Source organism: Notamacropus eugenii, chromosome 6, assembly GCF_028372415.1.
Source record: "Notamacropus eugenii isolate mMacEug1 chromosome 6, mMacEug1.pri_v2, whole genome shotgun sequence".
NCBI lineage: Eukaryota > Metazoa > Chordata > Mammalia > Diprotodontia > Macropodidae > Notamacropus > Notamacropus eugenii.
Window position 1 is genome coordinate 2,363,475 of NC_092877.1, and position 19,318 is coordinate 2,382,792.

Genomic DNA, 19,318 nt, shown 5'->3' on the forward strand with positions numbered 1-19,318 from the left:
TTTTTTTTAAGGGGTATGGGGCCGTATGATTGCTTTCACAATCTGACTGTTATGGAAATGTTTTGCATGGCTACACCTATAGGATCAATATCAAATTGCTTACCTTCTCAATAAGCGGTTGGGGAGAGGAAGGAAAAGAATTTGGAACTCAAAATTTTAAAAGTGAATGTGAGAAATTATTTTTACATGTATGTGAGGGAATATAAAACACTAAACAAAAGGAAAGAAAGTAGAAAATAAGTACATTTTGAAAAGTTGCAATTCTTTTAAGTGTAGATCTTGGAAATTTCTTTATATATGGCTAAAGTTCTGAACCTACTCTTCTTCCTCTCCATTCTCATTACTGGCATACGTGTCTGTCTTCCAGGAAAGAATGTCTTATGAAAATGAACAGCACTAGTTCTTGTGTCAGACCAGTCACTCCTATAAACTGAGTAAGACTTCAGGATAAATCTGATCACTGGAACTCTCTCCACCTTGGACCTGGTATCTGACAATTTTCTTGTCAGCTCCCAAAGAATATTAAAGAAGTGCCATTGATTTTTATAAGACAGTATTCATGAGTTTGATGTGAATGAGTTTGTGGAAATTGATTCTTCTGGGGAAGAGTAATTAAATTGTCCTCCTGAAAGATCCCTAAGAAACTGTGAAGCAGATATGACCAGATGGGTCAGCTACATGCCAGCATGGAAGTTTGAAACTTACAAGTATACTTTCTTCCTCCCAGTGCATGTACATGTACTCATGCATGCATGCACACATGCACGTTTTTGATTTTTCTATGTATATAAATGTTTAGACATTAGAATTACAAGGATAATATCCAGAATTATACTTTCCCTACAGGAAGATAATAGGTAACATCTAGGTTCATTCAGAAACTGCATGCTGTGGCAAAGAGGACCTATCTTGTCCCATCCTTACCCTGGATCTGACATCTACTTTAAGACTGTGTGCAAGTCACCTCACAATTAAGTAATTTATTTTCCTCACTGCTACAATGGAATAAGAATCCCCTTTTGTCTCCTTTGCTGGATGGTTGAGAAATTCAAGTTAAATCATAGATAGTCAAAGGACGAAAGGTGGTAAAAAATCGCCTTTTCATACTCATAGCAGAGCATAAATTTTCTCTATACCAGCCTAAAAGTTTCAATTCATTCATGAGGAATTCACAAGTCCTTATCATGAACAAATCTACTGTTAGACAACTTCTATTGTTAGGTTGTAGCTTTTCCTCTATACAACTTTCATTTATCCCAAGCTGTCCCCTTGGGCCTACAAAAAACATAATCTTTCCACCACATGATTGTCTTTAAATACTTGAAAATCACTACTGAGCTTCTGCTAAATTTTCTCTTATTCAGAATAAATATACTCAGTTCCTTTAAAATTCTGTCTTATGAATGGCTTCCGTGTATCCACATGGTTTAAATCACACTCTTTTAGGGCATTTCATCATAAAAATGCAGTGCCTGATTGTATTTATAGTATTCATATTATTGCAAATGTGATCTTTGGGCAGCTAAGTGGCAGAGTTGATAGAGTGCTGGCCTTGGAATCAGGAGGACCTGACTTCAGCCTCAGACACTTGCTAGCTTTGTGGTTCTGGGCAAATCCCTTACCCTGTTTGGCTCTGTTTCCTTATCTGTAAAATGAGCTGGAGAAAGAAATGACAAACCACACCAGCATCTCCACCAAAAAAATCCCAATGTGGAGTCTTGAAGGGTTGGACACAACTGGACAACAACAAAAAGCAACAATTCATGGAACACCAGTTTCCATTAGCAGATCTACTTGGGTTCACTCCACAGAACAGCATAGCTCTTGATAGCCACAACCCCTCCTCTCATTTTTAGCTTCATTCATGTGTTCCTTTCGTGTCAATTAGATTGTTAGCTCCTTGAGGCGTGGCGGGGGGGAGAGGGGGTGACCTGTTTGTTTTTCTTGTTTGCATCCATAGCACTCAGCATAGTGCTGGTATATTGTTCCATTGCCCAAGTCATGTCTGAGGCTTACTTGACCCCACAGACCAAATGATGACAATACTGTCTATGGGTTGTTTGTTTTTTAGGGGGCTTTTTTGCAAAGATAGTGGAGTGGTTTGACATTTCCTTCTCCTGTGCTTTGCACATAGTAAGTGCTTGATAAATGCTGACTGTATTAAATTCAAGGTAATTAAATTAAAGGATTGAGTAATTCAGTAGAATCTTCAAGGTGAATGCACAGGAGTCCTCATTGCACTTAATCTCTCAAGAATCCCCAACTTTCCCTCCCTAAGACCCTGACTCATCCTAACTTGCTTCTCTCCTCCACTGAGATACAGGAATAGTTTCTGTCCCTGCTGCTCACAGGTGCTTCTATGGAAATTCCAATTAATCAATAGTCTTTGTTGGTGGGGATTTGCACCTGAGACCAAAGTTTGCTGATTCTTGAGACACACCCCAGATTCCCCATGCACACAGTGTCACTGCTCTGGCAGATGATATGAAAACAAGAAGTCTTAGAGGAGATGAACTCAGATACATCTCTACCTATATCTGGAGTCCATTCTTGCCTACTCTGCACATACTTACATTGATTTCCCACCCATCCTTCTCGTAGCAGAGACAGACTAGGTGAGTGACAGTTTCTTAGTCTCAGAGATGGAGATTGATTAGGAAAGAGCCTTTTCTAGGAAAAGGTGATATCCTTGAGTATTTGGGTCCTGGAGATAAAGCAGGGTTTCTGTGGAATATGGTGATATAGATATGGTGTTATCTTTCAGAATGACAAGGAACATATTGCCTGCTTTGGTGGTGGTTCAGGTGATGTTGCCCCTCTCCTCTGTCTTTCTGTCTCTCTGTCTCTGTATGTCCCTCTATCTCTCTCTGTATCTCTGACTTTCTCTGTCTCTCATTGTCTTTATCGCTGGTCTCTCTGTTTCTCTCTTTCTGCCTCTGTCTTTCTGCCTCTGTGCCTCTCTGTGTTTCTGTCTGTGTCTGGGTTTGTGTCACTGTCTCTGTTGCTCTCTGTTTCTCTGTCTCTCTGTATCTTCCTCTCTCCCTCTCCTTCATATCTCTCTCTCTCTCTCTCTCTCTCTCTCTCTCTCTCTCTCTCTCTCTCTCTCTCTCTCTCTCTCTCTCTCTCCCCCTCTCTCTCTCCCCGCACCCCCCTGCTTTAAGGTAAACCTAGACTGTGGCTGGGATGTAGGTATGGGCTCAAATGAACAGGATACAGTCTGTTAATTATTTTGTACTAAGAGCACACCAGGAAATTGTTTATCAAGTCACATCCTAAGGAAGTCATGGATGATGAGGTCAAGTTGTGTGTGAATTGGAAGGGAGGGGTGTCTTAATTCTCTAGTAGGATTGCAGTCTGATGAGTACGACTTGCTCAGTTCTACCTAATCAACATTTGAAAATGGGAGGAGAGGGGTCTAAATGATTTAGAGCAGTGTCTGCCTTTCAAGACTTTGACTTCAACACCTTTCATCCTGCCACATCTCTTACACCCAGTAACGTCTTCTGTACTAAGAGAAAATGTGGGCAATGAGCTCAGTTCCCATTGGAATACAAGTAGTTGTGGATATATTCGTTATATGATTGAACTCGATCTGTTGTCAAACCAAGAGTTCTAGGATTAGAGCTGAAAGGGACCTCATTCGTTCTGACTTCTTTGGCTTGAAGAGGAATATCCTGAGGTAAGCATTTAAGGTTTCTTTCCTATGTGACTCTGGAGATGTCACTTAACCCAGGTTGAGAGAGATAATACAGACACAGAGAAACAGAGAGATGCTCAAAGTCATGCAGATAAGTAGCAGAGTTTTTTCCAACATTTCACTATGTGTTTGTTCATTGTTAATGCCATACTTCTATACAAACCTTCAGCTTGCTATGACAGCAGTATCTCGGAGCCATCGTTGCAATCACCTGCAACTCTTCTCTTTTTCTCTCTTCCCCTTCCCACGATCCTCCCTGCTCCCAGTTATTTGTTGCGTAGTCTTCAGTAAGATTTACTGCCTTCTTATATTTCACCAATTTTTCTTTGCAGTAAGGGATGCCCAGTCTGGTTGTCAGATTTGCTGAGCAAAACGAAATCGAATCTAAGTTTCAGCAAAACCACCAATCATGGACTTGACAACCTAGGCACAAGGCAAAAAGAGACATAGGTATATATATACACATGCATACATATATACATATGTTTATACATATATGTATATATATTCTTCACATAGAAAGGATATTTTATATGTCTTGTTTTTTTATGCTTAGCAACATATGTCTGCATCTATCTAGCTGTCTGTCTATCTGTATGTGTGTATATGTATATATATATATATATATATACATATACACACATATATGGGCATATAATGGTCTATTTATCTAAATAATTACAAACAGAAAATAAGAACAAGAGACATGTAATGGGGATTTATATATTTTGTGTATATGTACATATATACATATATGTATATATAATGATAAAAACATGGGCAGCTAGGTGGCACAGTGCATTGAGTGCATTGAGTGCTAGTCCAAGAGTCGTCAACCTGAGTTCAAATCCACCCTCAGATACTTCATACCTTTGTGACTCTGGGTCAGTAACTTAACTTTGTTTGCCTTGGTTTCCTCATCTATAAAAGTAGCTGAAGAAGGAAATGGCAAACCACCCCAGTATATTTGCCAAGGAAAGCACAAAAGTGGTAATGAAGAGTTGGACATGACTGAAAATGATGAAATACCAAAAATCAGACTAAAAGGAGACATAAAATAACAACTCTATGTGTGAACTTAGAAATATTGATGAATTATTTTCTAAGAAGACTTTTACCTATTATTTTAAAGCTTAGAAAATCATTCCCTCTTTTGCAATCTAAATCAAGGTAAACTGAGGTACAAAGTTCAGAGCACCTTCACTTTATTGGCAAGGCTAGAAGTTATCAATAAAAAGGGTCTTTAGCTAATCAGCAAGCCAAAAGACCGTGAATGAGGGCAGAGAGATCGTTTTTACAGACAAAAGGATGAGCATCCAAAACTTTCAAGGACTGTGCACGAAGCAGAGAACAAAAGGTTTTATTCTCTGTAATACAAAGAAGATGTGAAAGCTAGATGGCACAACGGCAAGAGAACTGACCTAGAGTTAGGAAGACCTAAATTAAAATTTGACCTCAGATATTTAATAGCTGTCTAACCCTGGTCAAGTAGCTTAACCTTTATATGTCCCATTTTCTCATCTGTATAATGGAGGCACACTTTAGAAGAAAAGGGCAAACCACTCCAGAATCTTTACCAAGAAAACCCGATGGACATATTTCCATGGGGTCATTTAGAGTCAGATACACCAAAACAACAAAAAAGACAGGGGATGGGGCCCTTTAACTCTACATGCTAGAGTGCTATATGAGTCTCCCTAGGAAAATGAGGTTAATAATTACAGTTCCTTTATCTGAAGTGTTTGTTGGAAATTTAGCTGGCATCCTGGGCAATCTCCAGTTGTCCTGAGGAATATTCAGACATTGAACTCAGATGGCTCAGGAGAGGAAAGTGAGGTTGGTGACCTTGCACAGCCCTCCTTCACTCAAATCAAAGTCAACTGCAAGTCATATCATCATCTTGATGTTATAGTCCTCTTCAAGAATGAAGGACATACACAACCTGTGAGTGAGTAGCAGCTCCTCTCCTCTCTGATCCTCTCTGATCCTTTCCTCTTCTGACTTCTGGTATTCTACACAGGGGTCTGGTGTTCTTCTCAGGGGAAGGTACACTCCATGGCCAAAAGTTACCATTTTCCTTTGGGTTTACTGGCTATATTTCTTGCTCAAAGATAAAGCCAGAAATCGAATTCACTCTGTAACTCATAGACTGGACAACAAGTTTCCACTCACCCAGCACAGAATGAATGCAATAACTAAATAGTAATTGCTTCTCTTTTACCCAGGAACCCTGAAGATCTTCCCCTCCCAGTTTGATTTTTTTTCATTAAAGGGGCCATCCCCTGAGTAACTAGTTAAAATATTCATTGAATGGAGTCCATCTCACTCAAAGTGAGAATGTGATTAAACCTCAATCTGAAAGGGCCAGGGTGTCACATTGCTTCCTAGGCCATCTCTAGTTGTCCTGATGAATATCAGGCCACTGGACTCAGATGGCTCAGGAGAAGAAAGCAGTGTTTTTGACTTTGCACAGCCCTCCCTCACTCAAATCAAAGTCAACTGTAAGTCATGGCATCATCCTGATGTCATGTACAAAAGATGTCCAAAAGAGAGACATGCAGTCTCATTGTGAAAAGAGAGAAAAGAGAAGCAGCAAGTGAAAATGGAATAAAAATGTACGATTAAGTGACCAAATCAGTTGGGGACATACTGGAGAGGACTTAGCTAATAGGGTGCTGAACTTAGATACAGGAAGGGATGAATTAGAGACTGCTTCAGACACCTACTAGCTGTTTGACATTGGGCATCATTTAACTTCCCTCAGCCTCAGTTTCCTCATTTCTAAAATGGATACTATCACACCTATTTATCCAGATCTTCCTCAAACTTTAATGAGATTTTATATATGCATATATATATATATATTGCTTCATAAGGTTTAAAGTGCTATATAAATGCCATTATTATGAATATTATTGTTGCTATTTGCTATTAAACAATCCAAAAGTATAATAAAGACATCCCAAAGCAATCACTACCAAATCGCCGTTACAGACCAGAATGGTTTCACCAGTGTGGCGAGACTTTTACCCCCACTCTCCTCCACATTCTTAATTTATGCTTTGCCCATGGATTCTCAAGTTGTCCCTTTATCATAAGACTCATCTATTCTGTCTTCATCATATTGTGATGAGGACCCACATGTATTAAGGCCCACATGTAGTAAGGACATGTCCCCCACATGTAGCATGAAGGTGTCATTATGTGGCTCGAGGCAAGAAAAAGAGACATCTCTAGATTCTCTTCTCCACACATTTCTCTGGAGGAGACTAACACCTAGAAAGAAGTTGGCTCTAAAGGCTACTCTCCTTTTTTCAGAGAGAATGAATGTTAGACTAGAATGTTAGGTAGAATTGTATCTCATTATTCCCTTAAATATTGTTTGTCTAGGGCAGGGATGGGGAACTTGTGGCCTCCAGTCCACATATGGTCTCCTAGAGGGTGGTCTTTGGACTGAATCCAAGTTTTACAAAACAAATGCTTGTATTAAGGATATTTGTTCTGGGAAGTTTGGCTTCAGCCAGTAGGCCCTCTGGTCTAGGGAATTTAACTTCTAATCACTATGTCATTATTTGGAGGAAAGGAGCTCTTTACCCAAAGTTTGGCCCTTTTCTCTAAATGCCAGTTTCAAAATGAACACACATATAACACTTGGCAAAGAAAAGCCATTCACTCAAATCAGCAGCAAAACAGAAATCAGAGAAGGGAGCATGGGAGAATGTGTAAAGTACAATACAAAGCAAGGAGCTCTCCCTTTGAAAATGAGGTAGCTCAACTGGGCAGAGTCCTAGATCACACCCAAGAGGAAGTTGCCCAAAGTCTCTAAAGTAACAAGTTGGGGAGAGGGAGATGATGAATCGTGCCAGCTCCTCTCATATCTTCCCAGAGTCTTTTCCTTAAGTAGCCTAAAGTGAGGTTGATCTGATTCATCTTCCCTCTCAAAGGTAGAAGCCAGAAGTTCCCAAATATAGAAGGGATGTGAAACTTGAAGAAAACTGAAAGCATATTCTTGGGCTTAAAGAAGGTCTGTAGAAGACTGGAGAGCTCTTCCTCTCTCCTATTCTTGCCAACTCAGCCCCACTGATGACTCAGGGGAGGGTATTCAGCTCCCTCACTGAGAAGAAAATCTCCAACCAATGGACTTTGAGACTAAAGTTACAATAGGACCCTTCCCCATGGGGAGTGTAAATGGCTACCTCAAGGATGAGTAGGTAATCATTTTCAGGGTTCAGTTTAAACCAATTTCTCTGACTCCAGAACCATCAATTGCTATTGCATCACACTGCTTCTGCAGCTGTTGTTGTCCCTTGTCCCATGTTCCTTAGGCCTTTCAACATGCTATTTATCCTCTTTAGATGCTCTCAAGGATACCAATGTCATTCTAAAAAGGTCCACAGAAATGAATCCAGTACTCAGGCTGTGGTCTGACCATGGAAGAACATATTGGGCCTCTCACCTTCTTGGTCCAGCACACTACTCCTCTTTGAGCATGGTCTAAGGTCTCATTAATTTTCTATTGGCTGTACGTGTGTGTGTAATTCATATGTGTATAGCACATATACATATATGTACATGTGTGTATATATAACACATACATGGCTTATATATATAGTATTCATATATATTTCCCCATATACCCACACATATACACATATACGAATGTAGGAGAAAAAATGGCAAGCAGCACGGGAATTCCTCGTTTGGCAATGTCTGCAATATTCTATCAACAGAGGAGGCAGACTACCTCATTGAACTATTTGAAATTTATTTTATATTCATACCCATGAGCCTCTCACAATGAATCTTAGGTACCTTGACATCAAGGTCTTAGCAATACTGTATCTTCTCCAAATCTCATTTCCAGGACTTTATCCAAATATAAAAGCACAAAACACAGAAGAAAGAGAACTGATATTGGGTTAAGAGGTTCCATTTTTAGTCCTTTCTTCAATATTTATTAACTGTAAGAGCCAGTTAGCATCTGGGAGATGCAGTCTCCTTGATATTACAGTTTTTTGAAGTATCTAAACATTGGGGACATTATATTTGCATCACTGACATCCCAGAAATTCTTAAAGGAAAGCATTTCCTAAAGTGGTTTGTACTCAGTTTACCTGAGAAGAATTGTTGTTTTTATTGAAAAAATAAAGAAATTATGAAATGTCCTCAGGAAGCTCAGGCTGGGAGAGTCAGAATTCCATTTTTTTCCTCCTCAGGTCACATTGGATTGGAGAACAGTTCTACTAACCAAATCTTCTAAGGAATGACTTTCCATCATGAAGTCCTGGGGATTGTCTACCTGGTGCAGATGCTAATTGGAGTCATAGGAAACTTTTTTCTCATCTACCATTACTCTTTTCATTTCATCACTCAGAAGAGGCCAAGACGCATAAACTTAATTCTTACCCAACTATCCTTTGCCAATGCAATTTTTCTTCTTTCCAGAGGAATTCCCAAAGCATTGTTTTCTTTGGAGGTCAATATTGTTCTGAATGACGCTGAGTGCAAAATCTTAAGTTATCTACAGAGAGTTTTCAGGGGTCTTTCTCTCTGCAGTACCTGCCTTCTTAGTAGCTTCCAGGCCATTGCCATCACCCCCAGTAGTCCAAAGTGGGAAATCCTCAAAATTAAATCCCCAAAGGCCATCATTCCCTGCTGTATTTTCTGTTGGATCTTCAATCTATTAATGGATGTTGCTCTTCTTGTGTACACAACTGGTGCAAAACAGAATAGCACAAAGATTAAAGGTAGAGACAAACTAAGGTTTTGCTCTCTCGATCCATATGCCTTGAATTCATTAAAACTTCAAATCTGGAAGTCTTTTTATGATTCTGTGTTTGTGGTTTTAATGGCTGTTATTAGTGGATACATGGTGTTTCTCCTGTACCAACACCACCAGCGAGTCCAGCACATTCATAGCAGCAGCCTCTCCCTCAGAGTCTCCCCTGAGATCAGAGCCACTAAGGCCATTCTATTGTTGTTGAGTACCTTTTTCTTCTTCAACTCATTAAGCTCTGTCCTTAGTCTTTACGCATATTTTTCTGAAGTAACGGGGCCCTGGATGTTCTATGCTGCTGTATTTCTGTCCATGTCTTTTCAAACAGTCAGTCCTTTTGTATTAATCAACAGTGAGACTTGGGTCTCTTGGAAATTCTGTTGCTTTCTCCAAGTAATGAAAGACTCATGTGCTACACCAATATTGTGTCAAACACATACAGAACCACAAAACCAAAGATTTAAGAAGTAGGAGGGAAAATTGGAGACCATCTAGCCCAATCCTAGGGTTTCTGGAGCCCAGGATCAAGATTATTTTAAATGAGGTGTTTTCTCTCCCACAATTGGTATATTATGTATGAGCCATTCAGAATAGGACCACTGTTGCCTTGGAAAGTAAATAATAAGCAAACATACACTTAAAAGGGGTTGATCTTTCAAGTCAAGGCTTTGAAAACATTTACATGTGGCTAAAGACATCAAGCCATTCACCTTCTCCCATGGAATCCTTTTAACCAGCATCCACACAACTACCCACAAAGAGGGAGTGTCCTATGAAGATGATCAGACTTGTTTTCTTTCTTGAGATAATATCCACTACAAACTTTAATTTAGTCTCCTTCTGAATTTGACTCTTTCTCATCACTGCTGTGTTGTGGTAGAAGGGCTTGCGTAGTGCAGTGAAACTATGAGCTATAGTGTGTAGGTTCATGCAAGATATATAGGTCAAAGCTTGCTGGATTATAGAAAAAACAAAGGGAGTTTTAAAAAATCTATTTCTACTTAATTGATTACAGCAAAGTATTAGAGTGTGTGGATCACAACAAAATGTACGAAGTCCTCAAGGAGACAAGAGTATCTCAGAATCATATTTGTTTCCTGAGGAACCTGTATGCAAGTTGAGAAGCAACAGTTAGAAATGAATATGGAAGAATTGATTGGTTAAAGATTGGAAAAGTCTGTCTGTTGTCACTTTATTTATTTAACTCATATTCAGAGTACATTATGGGAAATGTCGGTCTAGATGAATCCAAAGCTGGAATTAAAATTGCTGGGAGAAATATCAACCATCTCAGATGTGCAGATGATACCACATTGATTGGCAGGGAATGATAAAGAATTAAGAAGTCTATTGATTAGGAAGAAAAAGGAGAAAGTCAAAGCTGGATGGAAGCTTAGTACTAAAACAAACAAACAAAACTGAGATCATAACAACTGGTGTAATCATTTCCTGGAAAGTAGAAGGAGAAGAAATGCAAGAACTGTAAGATTTTATAGTGAAATAAGACTTCAGGTTGTGACTGAAACATGAAAGTAAGACAGTGGCTCTTAGGAAAGAAAGTTATGTCAAAACTGGACTGCATGCACAAAGCAGAGACATCACCTTGACAAAAACGTCCCTATGGTCAAAGTTATGATTATTCCAATAGTAAAAAGTTGGACTACAACAAAAATACTGAGCCCTGGCTGCAGAATTGACTTTCAAATTGGAGCCCTGGAGAAGAATTTTGAGAATCCCTTAGGCAGCAAGGAGATGAAATCAGTTAATACTTCAAGAAATTGATTCAGAATGTTGATTGGAAGGACTAATACTGAAGTTTAAATGCTAAGGCCTCATAATGAGGAGACAGGACTCAATGGACAAGACTCGTTTATTGGGACAAATTGAAGTCAAGCAGAAAAGGGGACAGCAGAGGATGAGATTGATGAAGAATGTCACTGAAGCAATGAACGTGAGCTTGGACAGACTTCAGGAGATAGTGGAGGACAGAAGGGCTTGGCATATTCTGACTCCACAAAGAATCAGACTTGACTGAATGACTGAACAAAACAACAAAAAGCCGGTTTTATAAGACTGTCAATGGCTTTTAAGCTGAGAATATTGGAGAAGGAATATATCCACATTCATTTGGGCAAAATGCTTTTCTTGCAATCTGAGAACCCACCACCTGCCTCTTGTCCCACATTAGTAATGTAAGACAATAATTAGTAGAATACACACGAAACCAAACATTTGCCAAAGGTTTTGCCCAATGTCTAAACAAATTCAAGATATATTGTGATTTCATTATTCATTGGATCTGCCAGGATAATACTTCTTTACTCCAAAAACCTATGTCGGTATTTCTTCAACTAATTTGGATCCTAATATTGCTATACTTTATAAATGCATATAGCCCCAAAATTTACTACTGTGTGAATAAATTTTCTTTTGTAATGACAAAAGCTGTATTTGATAAGGAAGGCCCAATAGTGTATTAATGGGTCTATAACTCACTTTGGTAGGAATTGCCAAAGTTTATATACAAGAAGCCATTGATAAAACATTGATGCAGGATATAAATGAATGGAAAGTTTATATATTAAAACCAAGCAGAACCTTTTCAATCAATGGATAAGAGAAAACCTATCAAATTTATGGGCAAGGGAAGAAGTTATGACCAAACAAGAGATAGAAAGGATCACAGGATGAATAATGAATGGTTTTGATTACCAAAAATTAAGAAGTTTTACACAAACAAAACCAGTGCAGCCTGGATTAGAAGAAAAGTAGAAAACTGAGGGAACTTTTACAGCTAATTACAGCTAATTTTACAGCTAAATCTAATAAATGTCTTGTTTCTCAAACATATGGGGAACAGAATCATATTTATGAAAGTACATGTCATTCCCCTGTTGACAAATGGTCAAAGGATATGAACAGGCAGTTTTCAGAAGTCAAAGCTATGTATAGTCACATGAAAAATTCTCTAAAATCACCATTGATTTGAAGGAATAAAAATTGAAATAACTGAGTTACAACCTCACTTTATCAGATTGGCTAATATGATTTTAAAAAAAAGAAAATAACAAATGTTGGAGTGGATGTGGAAAAATTAGGACACCAATGCATTATTTATTTGGTTATATACTGCTCCAGCCATCCTGGAGAACAATTTGGAATGATGCCTGAAGTGCTATAAAGCTGTGCATATTCCAGAATTATGGGATATTTGGCCCAGGCATAACACTATACACACACAACCCCCCCAAAAAAAAAAACCTAGGATTCTACCTCAATAACCCCTATTCCTTGACTAAGTACTATGGTTAAGCAATGAGTGCACTGCCACCGTAAGTAAAGCAGACTTCCTGTTTTCCTCTCTACATCTTCTGCAAAGGGTGAGGAAGGTTACAGATGTATTGTGCTGCTTATTGACTTACATTACCAATGTGACACAAGAAGCAGATGGTGGGTTTTCAGCTTGCAAAGACAACAGCAACAGCAAGGAAACTTCCGAGGGGATGCCAGAATACAAGCCTATGTCAGTTTTCTATTAGTTAAAAATTTAATTATCCTTCTATACATAATAAGACTTTGCTTTGTACATCTCTAGATCTCCTAACACAGATGTTAAAAACAAAATTAAATGGGTCATAATGCAAAAGCAAGCAAGTAGAAAATCCTTCTGATTTGAAGGTGGGAAGTATTTGTTAGACTATGCATCCTGCCATTTAGAGAGAGAGGTCCTGAGTCCTAATCATCTATATCTGTGTTTTTTCAACGTTATGGAGGAGAGGGAATGAAGACAAATCAAAGGAATCATGGAATCCAAGGATTCAATTAGTGTGCAGGAGACTAGAAAGTTAAATAATACTGTTGGTTTATATTACCTCTAACAGGTAAAGCAGAGTGAATAGATTGCCTGTGGAAATTATTCAAAGAAGCCATTGGCAGCCACAGATAGTTGCATGAAAGAATAGGAGATTCTAAATTGGCCTAATGTCCAAAATTCATTGTAAAGTCTTTGGGAGGATTTATCTACAGAACAGAATTAAACCTGAGCTGGAAAACTCTCGAATCACTCCATTAATCTGCTTCTCCTGGATGATCTGCCCTCTTTAATTTCTCATGACACTCTTGGCCTCTGATTCTTCTTTCTCTCTGTTTTCCTAGCTTTCTTTGATGGCTCCTCATTCATATTATACCAACTAAAAGGACCCCAGAATCCTTTCCTAGGCTTTTTCTTTCCTCTCTATCATTTCACTGGATCAATACATCACTTCACTTAAATTCAGTTGTCTACACACAAAAACGATAATAATGATAGCAATAACCACTAACACTGGAATAGCGTTTTGCAGTTCAGAAAGTGGTTTCATCATAAAGCTATATGCAAGAATAGGAAAATAATTAGGATGTTGCTATTACCATGATGAAAACTAAGGCCAAGATACATGGTTTGTTTGTTGATGTTTTGTTTTTGCTTTTTTTTACTTTTCCCCCAACATGGAGGTATCCCTGCCATGTTCCTAGTACTTTCATATGTCACTTTCAGTAATTCAGCAGTCACAATGACTGAGTCATTTAGTGCCTGAGAATATATTTTCCCTGGGCCAACTGATGTGAATTCATCACCATAAACCAGGTTCTTTCTTACTATATGTCATTATTTATCTTTCATATCAACTCCTTATTTGCATTTGTATTCTGTCATTTCTGATGAAATGGTCCTTCCAATTAGCTAAGAATAAAAGAAACCAATTAAAAAGTTCTGCCTCCTCTGATGATGTCAATCATCATTGTCCCCTCTACTTCAAACAAAAGTCTGTTTATTTATTTTATGATACTTTTACTCCCAATACAAATTTCCAAAGCCTTTTCATCTAATTTAATTGTGATTTGCTAGTCGTGGGTCCATTTTGTGCACAGGACTTGGATGTCCAGGCTTCATTCCCCTCTAGGTTCTGTTTTTTATTTTACTTTTTTTAGACTTCAAAACCATGTCCTTTATGCCAGCAACCTTCATCTGAATGTGCCTCCTCGTCCCTTTTCAACTTCCTTTTGTTATTGTCTTCCCCCAATTAAAACATAATCAAGTTGACAAATGTACAAGATAAAATAACAAATCGAAATCATATAAAAAGAATAAACAGAATAAACTGAAAATACAATAAAAATAATGGGATATTTTCACAAATAAGCAGCAAATGACTAAACAGATATTTTGAATAAGCTGATGTCAGAAAAGAAAATACAATTTTCTCTAAAACAATATCTCCAGAGGAACTTCCAATTCCAGGAGTTTAACAAGGCAAATCATTTTATTTTTAAAGAAAAATTAATATTCCTAACAAACTAATTATTCTCAAAAACTGAGAGAAAAGTGATCTATTAGATTAATTTTAGGAGACAAATACAGTTCTAATACCTATAACAAGGAAGGATAAACCAGAGAACTGTAAAACAATATTATCATCTAATGTCAAATAAAGAATGTTAGGAGCCAGGATGGCAGAGTGAGAGCAATGACTCACTTAAGCTCCTGGACAAGCTCCTTTAGATACCTCTGAAAGGAGAATCTGACCGAATTTTGGAGGTGCAGAATCCAGTGGGAGACAGACCGTGACGGATTCGGAGCCCAGGTTAGACTGGAAGGTCCACTGGAAGGACCTGTTCCGCGGGAGTTAGCCCCCAGCACAGGGCACAGCGTGGTCAGCGCAGCAGAGCTGAAGGGACCCAAGAAGGCTGAGATTGGCGGGCGGAACCGGTGGAGTGGGAGACAAGTGGAACCTAGGCAGTGAGAGCCGCTTAGTGCCAGATATCAGCGCCGCAGCTCCTGAGGCCTTCAGCCAGAAGATTAAACTTCGGTAAGTCACCTACTTGAACTTCTGGGAGCCACGATGGTGGAGTGATCAGTAAATGCTCTCTCCTACCCCCCATGACCGTGAAAGAACCATAAAATATTTCCCCAGAAAAATCCTGGATCAGTGGAAACAGCAGAGTGGGCAAATAGTCTCATAACACCTGAGGCTAGGGAAAATAGCTAAGGGGGATTCCTCCTACTGTGGCGGAGGCGAACCAGAAGTACAGAAGACCTAGGGCAGAGAAAACTCACACTAGGATCCAGGCAAGCCTCAGCACAAGGAGAGGAGTCCCAGGAGGGGTGGGAACACTCACTAGCATCTAGGCGTGCCTCAGCCCTCCAGGGGAAAAGAGAAGACAATAGAGAAGCTGGGATCACCATCCCCTGACCTTGCCTTCACCTCAGTGCAGCAGAGGAGATATCCTGTGACCAGACCACTCCACCCCCACACTTAACAAGCTAACCCCAGGGTTGATCTGGGAAACAAAAAAACAAAAACTTGCTTTAAGCTTTTTCACACATCAGCTCAACACAAAGTTCTGTACCTTCTGACTTAAAGAACCAGAAGCTACAACACTCAGTCAACATCATGAACAGGAAAAGGCAGGTGAAGGGTGAAAAACCCATAGAATCTTATCTATGGGGATAAGGACCAAAACACAAACACCAAAGAGGTCAGAGCTGAGACTGTACTTCCATCTGAAACTTCAGAAGGCACATCGAACTGCTCACAAGCAAAAGCAGCTCTCCTGGAACACCTGAAGAAGGAAATAGAAGAAAAGCTGGGCAATGATTTCAAAATTATAAAAAAAGAATTCACTGATGAGAACATCTCTTTGAAAAGGAAAATTGAACAAATGGAAAAGGAAGTTCAAAATTTAACTGGAGAAAATAACTCCCCAAAAGAAACAGCTGATCAAATGGAAAAGGAAACCCAAAATATAATTGGGAAAATTAGTGAAATGGAAAAGGAAGTACAAAAATTAACTGGAGAAAACAGCTCCTTAAAAGGAAAAATTGGTCAGATGGAAAGGGAGATTCAAAAGTTAACTCAAGAAAACAATATGATAAAGATTAGAATTGGGCAAGTAGAAACTAATGACTCAATGAGACAACAAGAATCAGTCAAACAAAATCTAAAGAATGAAAAGATAGAAGAAAATGTAAAATATTTAATTGGAAAAACAACTGACCTGGAAAATAGATCCAGGAGAGAAAATTTAAGAATTATTGGTCTGCCAGAAACCCATGATGAAGAAAAGAGTCTGGACAATAGCTTCCAGGAAATCATCAAGGAAAACTTCCCAGAAGTGCTAGATTCAGAGGGCAAAATACTTATGGAAAGAATCCACTGAAGATGGCGGAGGAGATAGACACACATACACTAGCTCTGAACCCACAACCCATAAAATATCTGTAAAAAAGAACTTCCAACAAATTCTGGAGCATCTGAAGCCACAAAACAACAAAGTGGACGAGATTTCTGTTCCAGAGAGCCTGAAAACCTCTGGCAAAAGGTCCTCGCTCTGTGGACCCAGAGCCCAGCCCTGCCTTGTCATCGTGGCGCCAAAAGGAGAGGATCCGAGCAGGTAGCAGATCCGAGCAGGCTTCAGGGACAGAATCTCCAGCAGCCGCGCGGGTCCCTCCACTCACAGGTGACAAGGGTCGGTGAGAGAGTCTTTTAGGGTGGCCAACAGGGGAGTGGGGTATCCCCGTGTATCGGGTCCCCTCGGGAGGCAGCAGCTGAGGCGGGAGCAGACCAGGGCTCCCCAAGCAGGCAGGAGCTGGGATCCATTGTTGAAGGTCTCTGCATAAACCTCCTAAGGGAAATGAGCCTGTGAGGCTGCCCTGCCCCCACCTGAGCACCTGAACTCAATCTCACACTGAATAGCAGCCCCACCCCTGCCCAAAGCCCTGAGGCCGGGAAGCAGCATTTGAATCTCAGACCCCAAGCACTGGCTGGGTGGATCTGGAAGCGAAGTGGGTGTGAAGAGAATATTCAGAAGTCAAGTCACTGGCTGGGAAAATGCCTAGAAAAGGGAAAACAAATAAAACTATAGAAGGTTACTTTCTTGGTGAACAGGCATTTCCTCCCTTTCTTTCTGATGAGGAAGAACAATGCTTACCATCAGGGAAAGACACAGAAGTCAAGCCTTCTGTACCCCAGCCCACCCAATGGGCTCAGGCCATGGAAGAGCTCAAAAAGGATTTTGAAAATCAAGTTAGAGAGGTGGACGAAAAACTGGGAAGAGAAATGAGAGACATGCAGGTAAAGCATGAAAAACAAGTAAACACCCTGTTAAAGGAGACCCAAAAAAATGCTGAAGAAAATAACACCTTGAAAAATAGGCTAATTCAATTGGCAAAAGAGGTTCAACAAGCCAATGAGGAGAAGAATGCTTTCCAAAGCAGAATTAGCCAAATGGAAAAGGAGGTTCAAAAGCTCACTGAAGAAAATAGTTCTTTCAAAATTAGAATGGAACAGATGGAGGCTAATGACTTTAGAAGAAACCAAGAAATCACAAAACAAAACCAAAAGAATGAAAAATGGAAGATAATGTGAAATATCTCATTGGAAAAACAACTGACCTGGAAAAGAGATCCAGGAGAGACAATGTAAAAATTATAGGACTACCTGAAAGCCATAATCAAAAAAAGAGCGTAGACATCATCTTTCATGAAATTATAAAGGAAAACTGCCCTGACATTCTAGAACCAGAGGGCAAAATAAGTATTCAAGGAATCCACAGATCACCACCTGAAAGAGATACAAAAAGAGAAAATCCTAGGAACATTGTGGCCAAATTCCAGAGTTCCCAGGTCAAGGAGAAAATATTGCAAGCAGCTAGAAAGAAACAATTCAAGTATTGTGGAAATACAATCAGGATAACACAAGATCTAGCAGCTTCTACATTAAGGGATTGAAGGGTGTGGAATAGGATATTCCAGAAGTCAAAGGAACTAGGACTAAAACCAAGAATCACCCACCCAGCAAAACTGAGTATAATACTTCAGGGGAAAAATTGATCTTTCAATGAAAGAGAGGACTTTGAAGCATTCTTGATGAAAAGACCAGAGCTGAAAAGAAAATCTGACTTTCAAACAAGAATGAAGAGAAGCATGAAAAGGTAAACAGCAAAGAGAAGTCATAAGAGACTTACAAAAGATTAACTGTTTACATTCCTACATGGAAAGACAATATTTGTAACTCTTGAAACTATTCAGTATCTGGGTACTGGGTGGGATTACATGCACACGCACACACACATAGAGACAGAGTGCACAGAGTGAATTGAAGAGGATGGGCTCATATCTTTAAAAAATGAAATCAAGCAGTGAGAGAGAAATATATTCGGAGGAGAAAGGGAGAAATGGAATGGGGCAAATTATCTCTCGTAAAAGAGGCAAGCAAAAGAATTATTAGTGGAGGGATAAAGAGGGGAGGTGATAGAAAAATATGAAGTTTACTCCCATCACATTCCACTAAAGGAAGGAATAAAATGTACACTCATTTTAGTATGAAAACCTATCTTACAATACAGAAAAGTGGGGCATAAGGGGATAAGCAGGGTGGGAGTATGATGGAAGGGAGGGCATGGGGAAGAGGGAGCAATCTCAGGTCGACACTCATGGGAAGGGACAGGATCAAAAGAGAGAATAGAAGTAATGGGGGACAGGATAGGATGGAGGGAAATATAGTTAGTCTCACACAACACGACTATTATGGAAGTCATTTGCAAAACTACACAGATTTGGCCTATGTTGAATTGCTTGCCTTCCAAAAGGAGGGGGAGGGGAAGGAGGGGGGGAGGGAGGAAAAGAAGTTGGAACTCAAGGTTTTAGGAACAACTGTCGAGTACTGTTCTTGCTACTAGGGAACAAGAAATACAGGTAAAGGGGTATAGAAAGTTATCTGGCCCTACAGGACAAAAGAGAAAATGGGGACAAGGGCAGAGAGGGATGATAGAAGAGAGAGCAGATTGGTGATAGGGGCAATTAG

At 39.5% G+C, this 19,318-nt stretch overlaps 1 protein-coding gene across 1 annotated transcript; it reads left to right on the forward strand.

Moving 5' to 3' along the window:
• The first annotated feature begins 8,960 nt into the window (after nt 1–8,960).
• LOC140511016 (vomeronasal type-1 receptor 1-like) lies at nt 8,961–9,944 on the forward strand. The gene has a single exon (XM_072619985.1). It carries the CDS (start codon nt 8,961–8,963, stop codon nt 9,942–9,944), a length of 984 nt encoding a protein of 327 aa, XP_072476086.1.
• The last annotated feature ends 9,374 nt before the right edge of the window (nt 9,945–19,318 follow it).

What these genes read in the sequence shown, in the direction of transcription:
- LOC140511016 (XM_072619985.1), top strand. Translation starts at nt 8,961, where the DNA reads ATGACTTTCCATCATGAAGTCCTGGGGATTGTCTACCTGGTGCAGATG.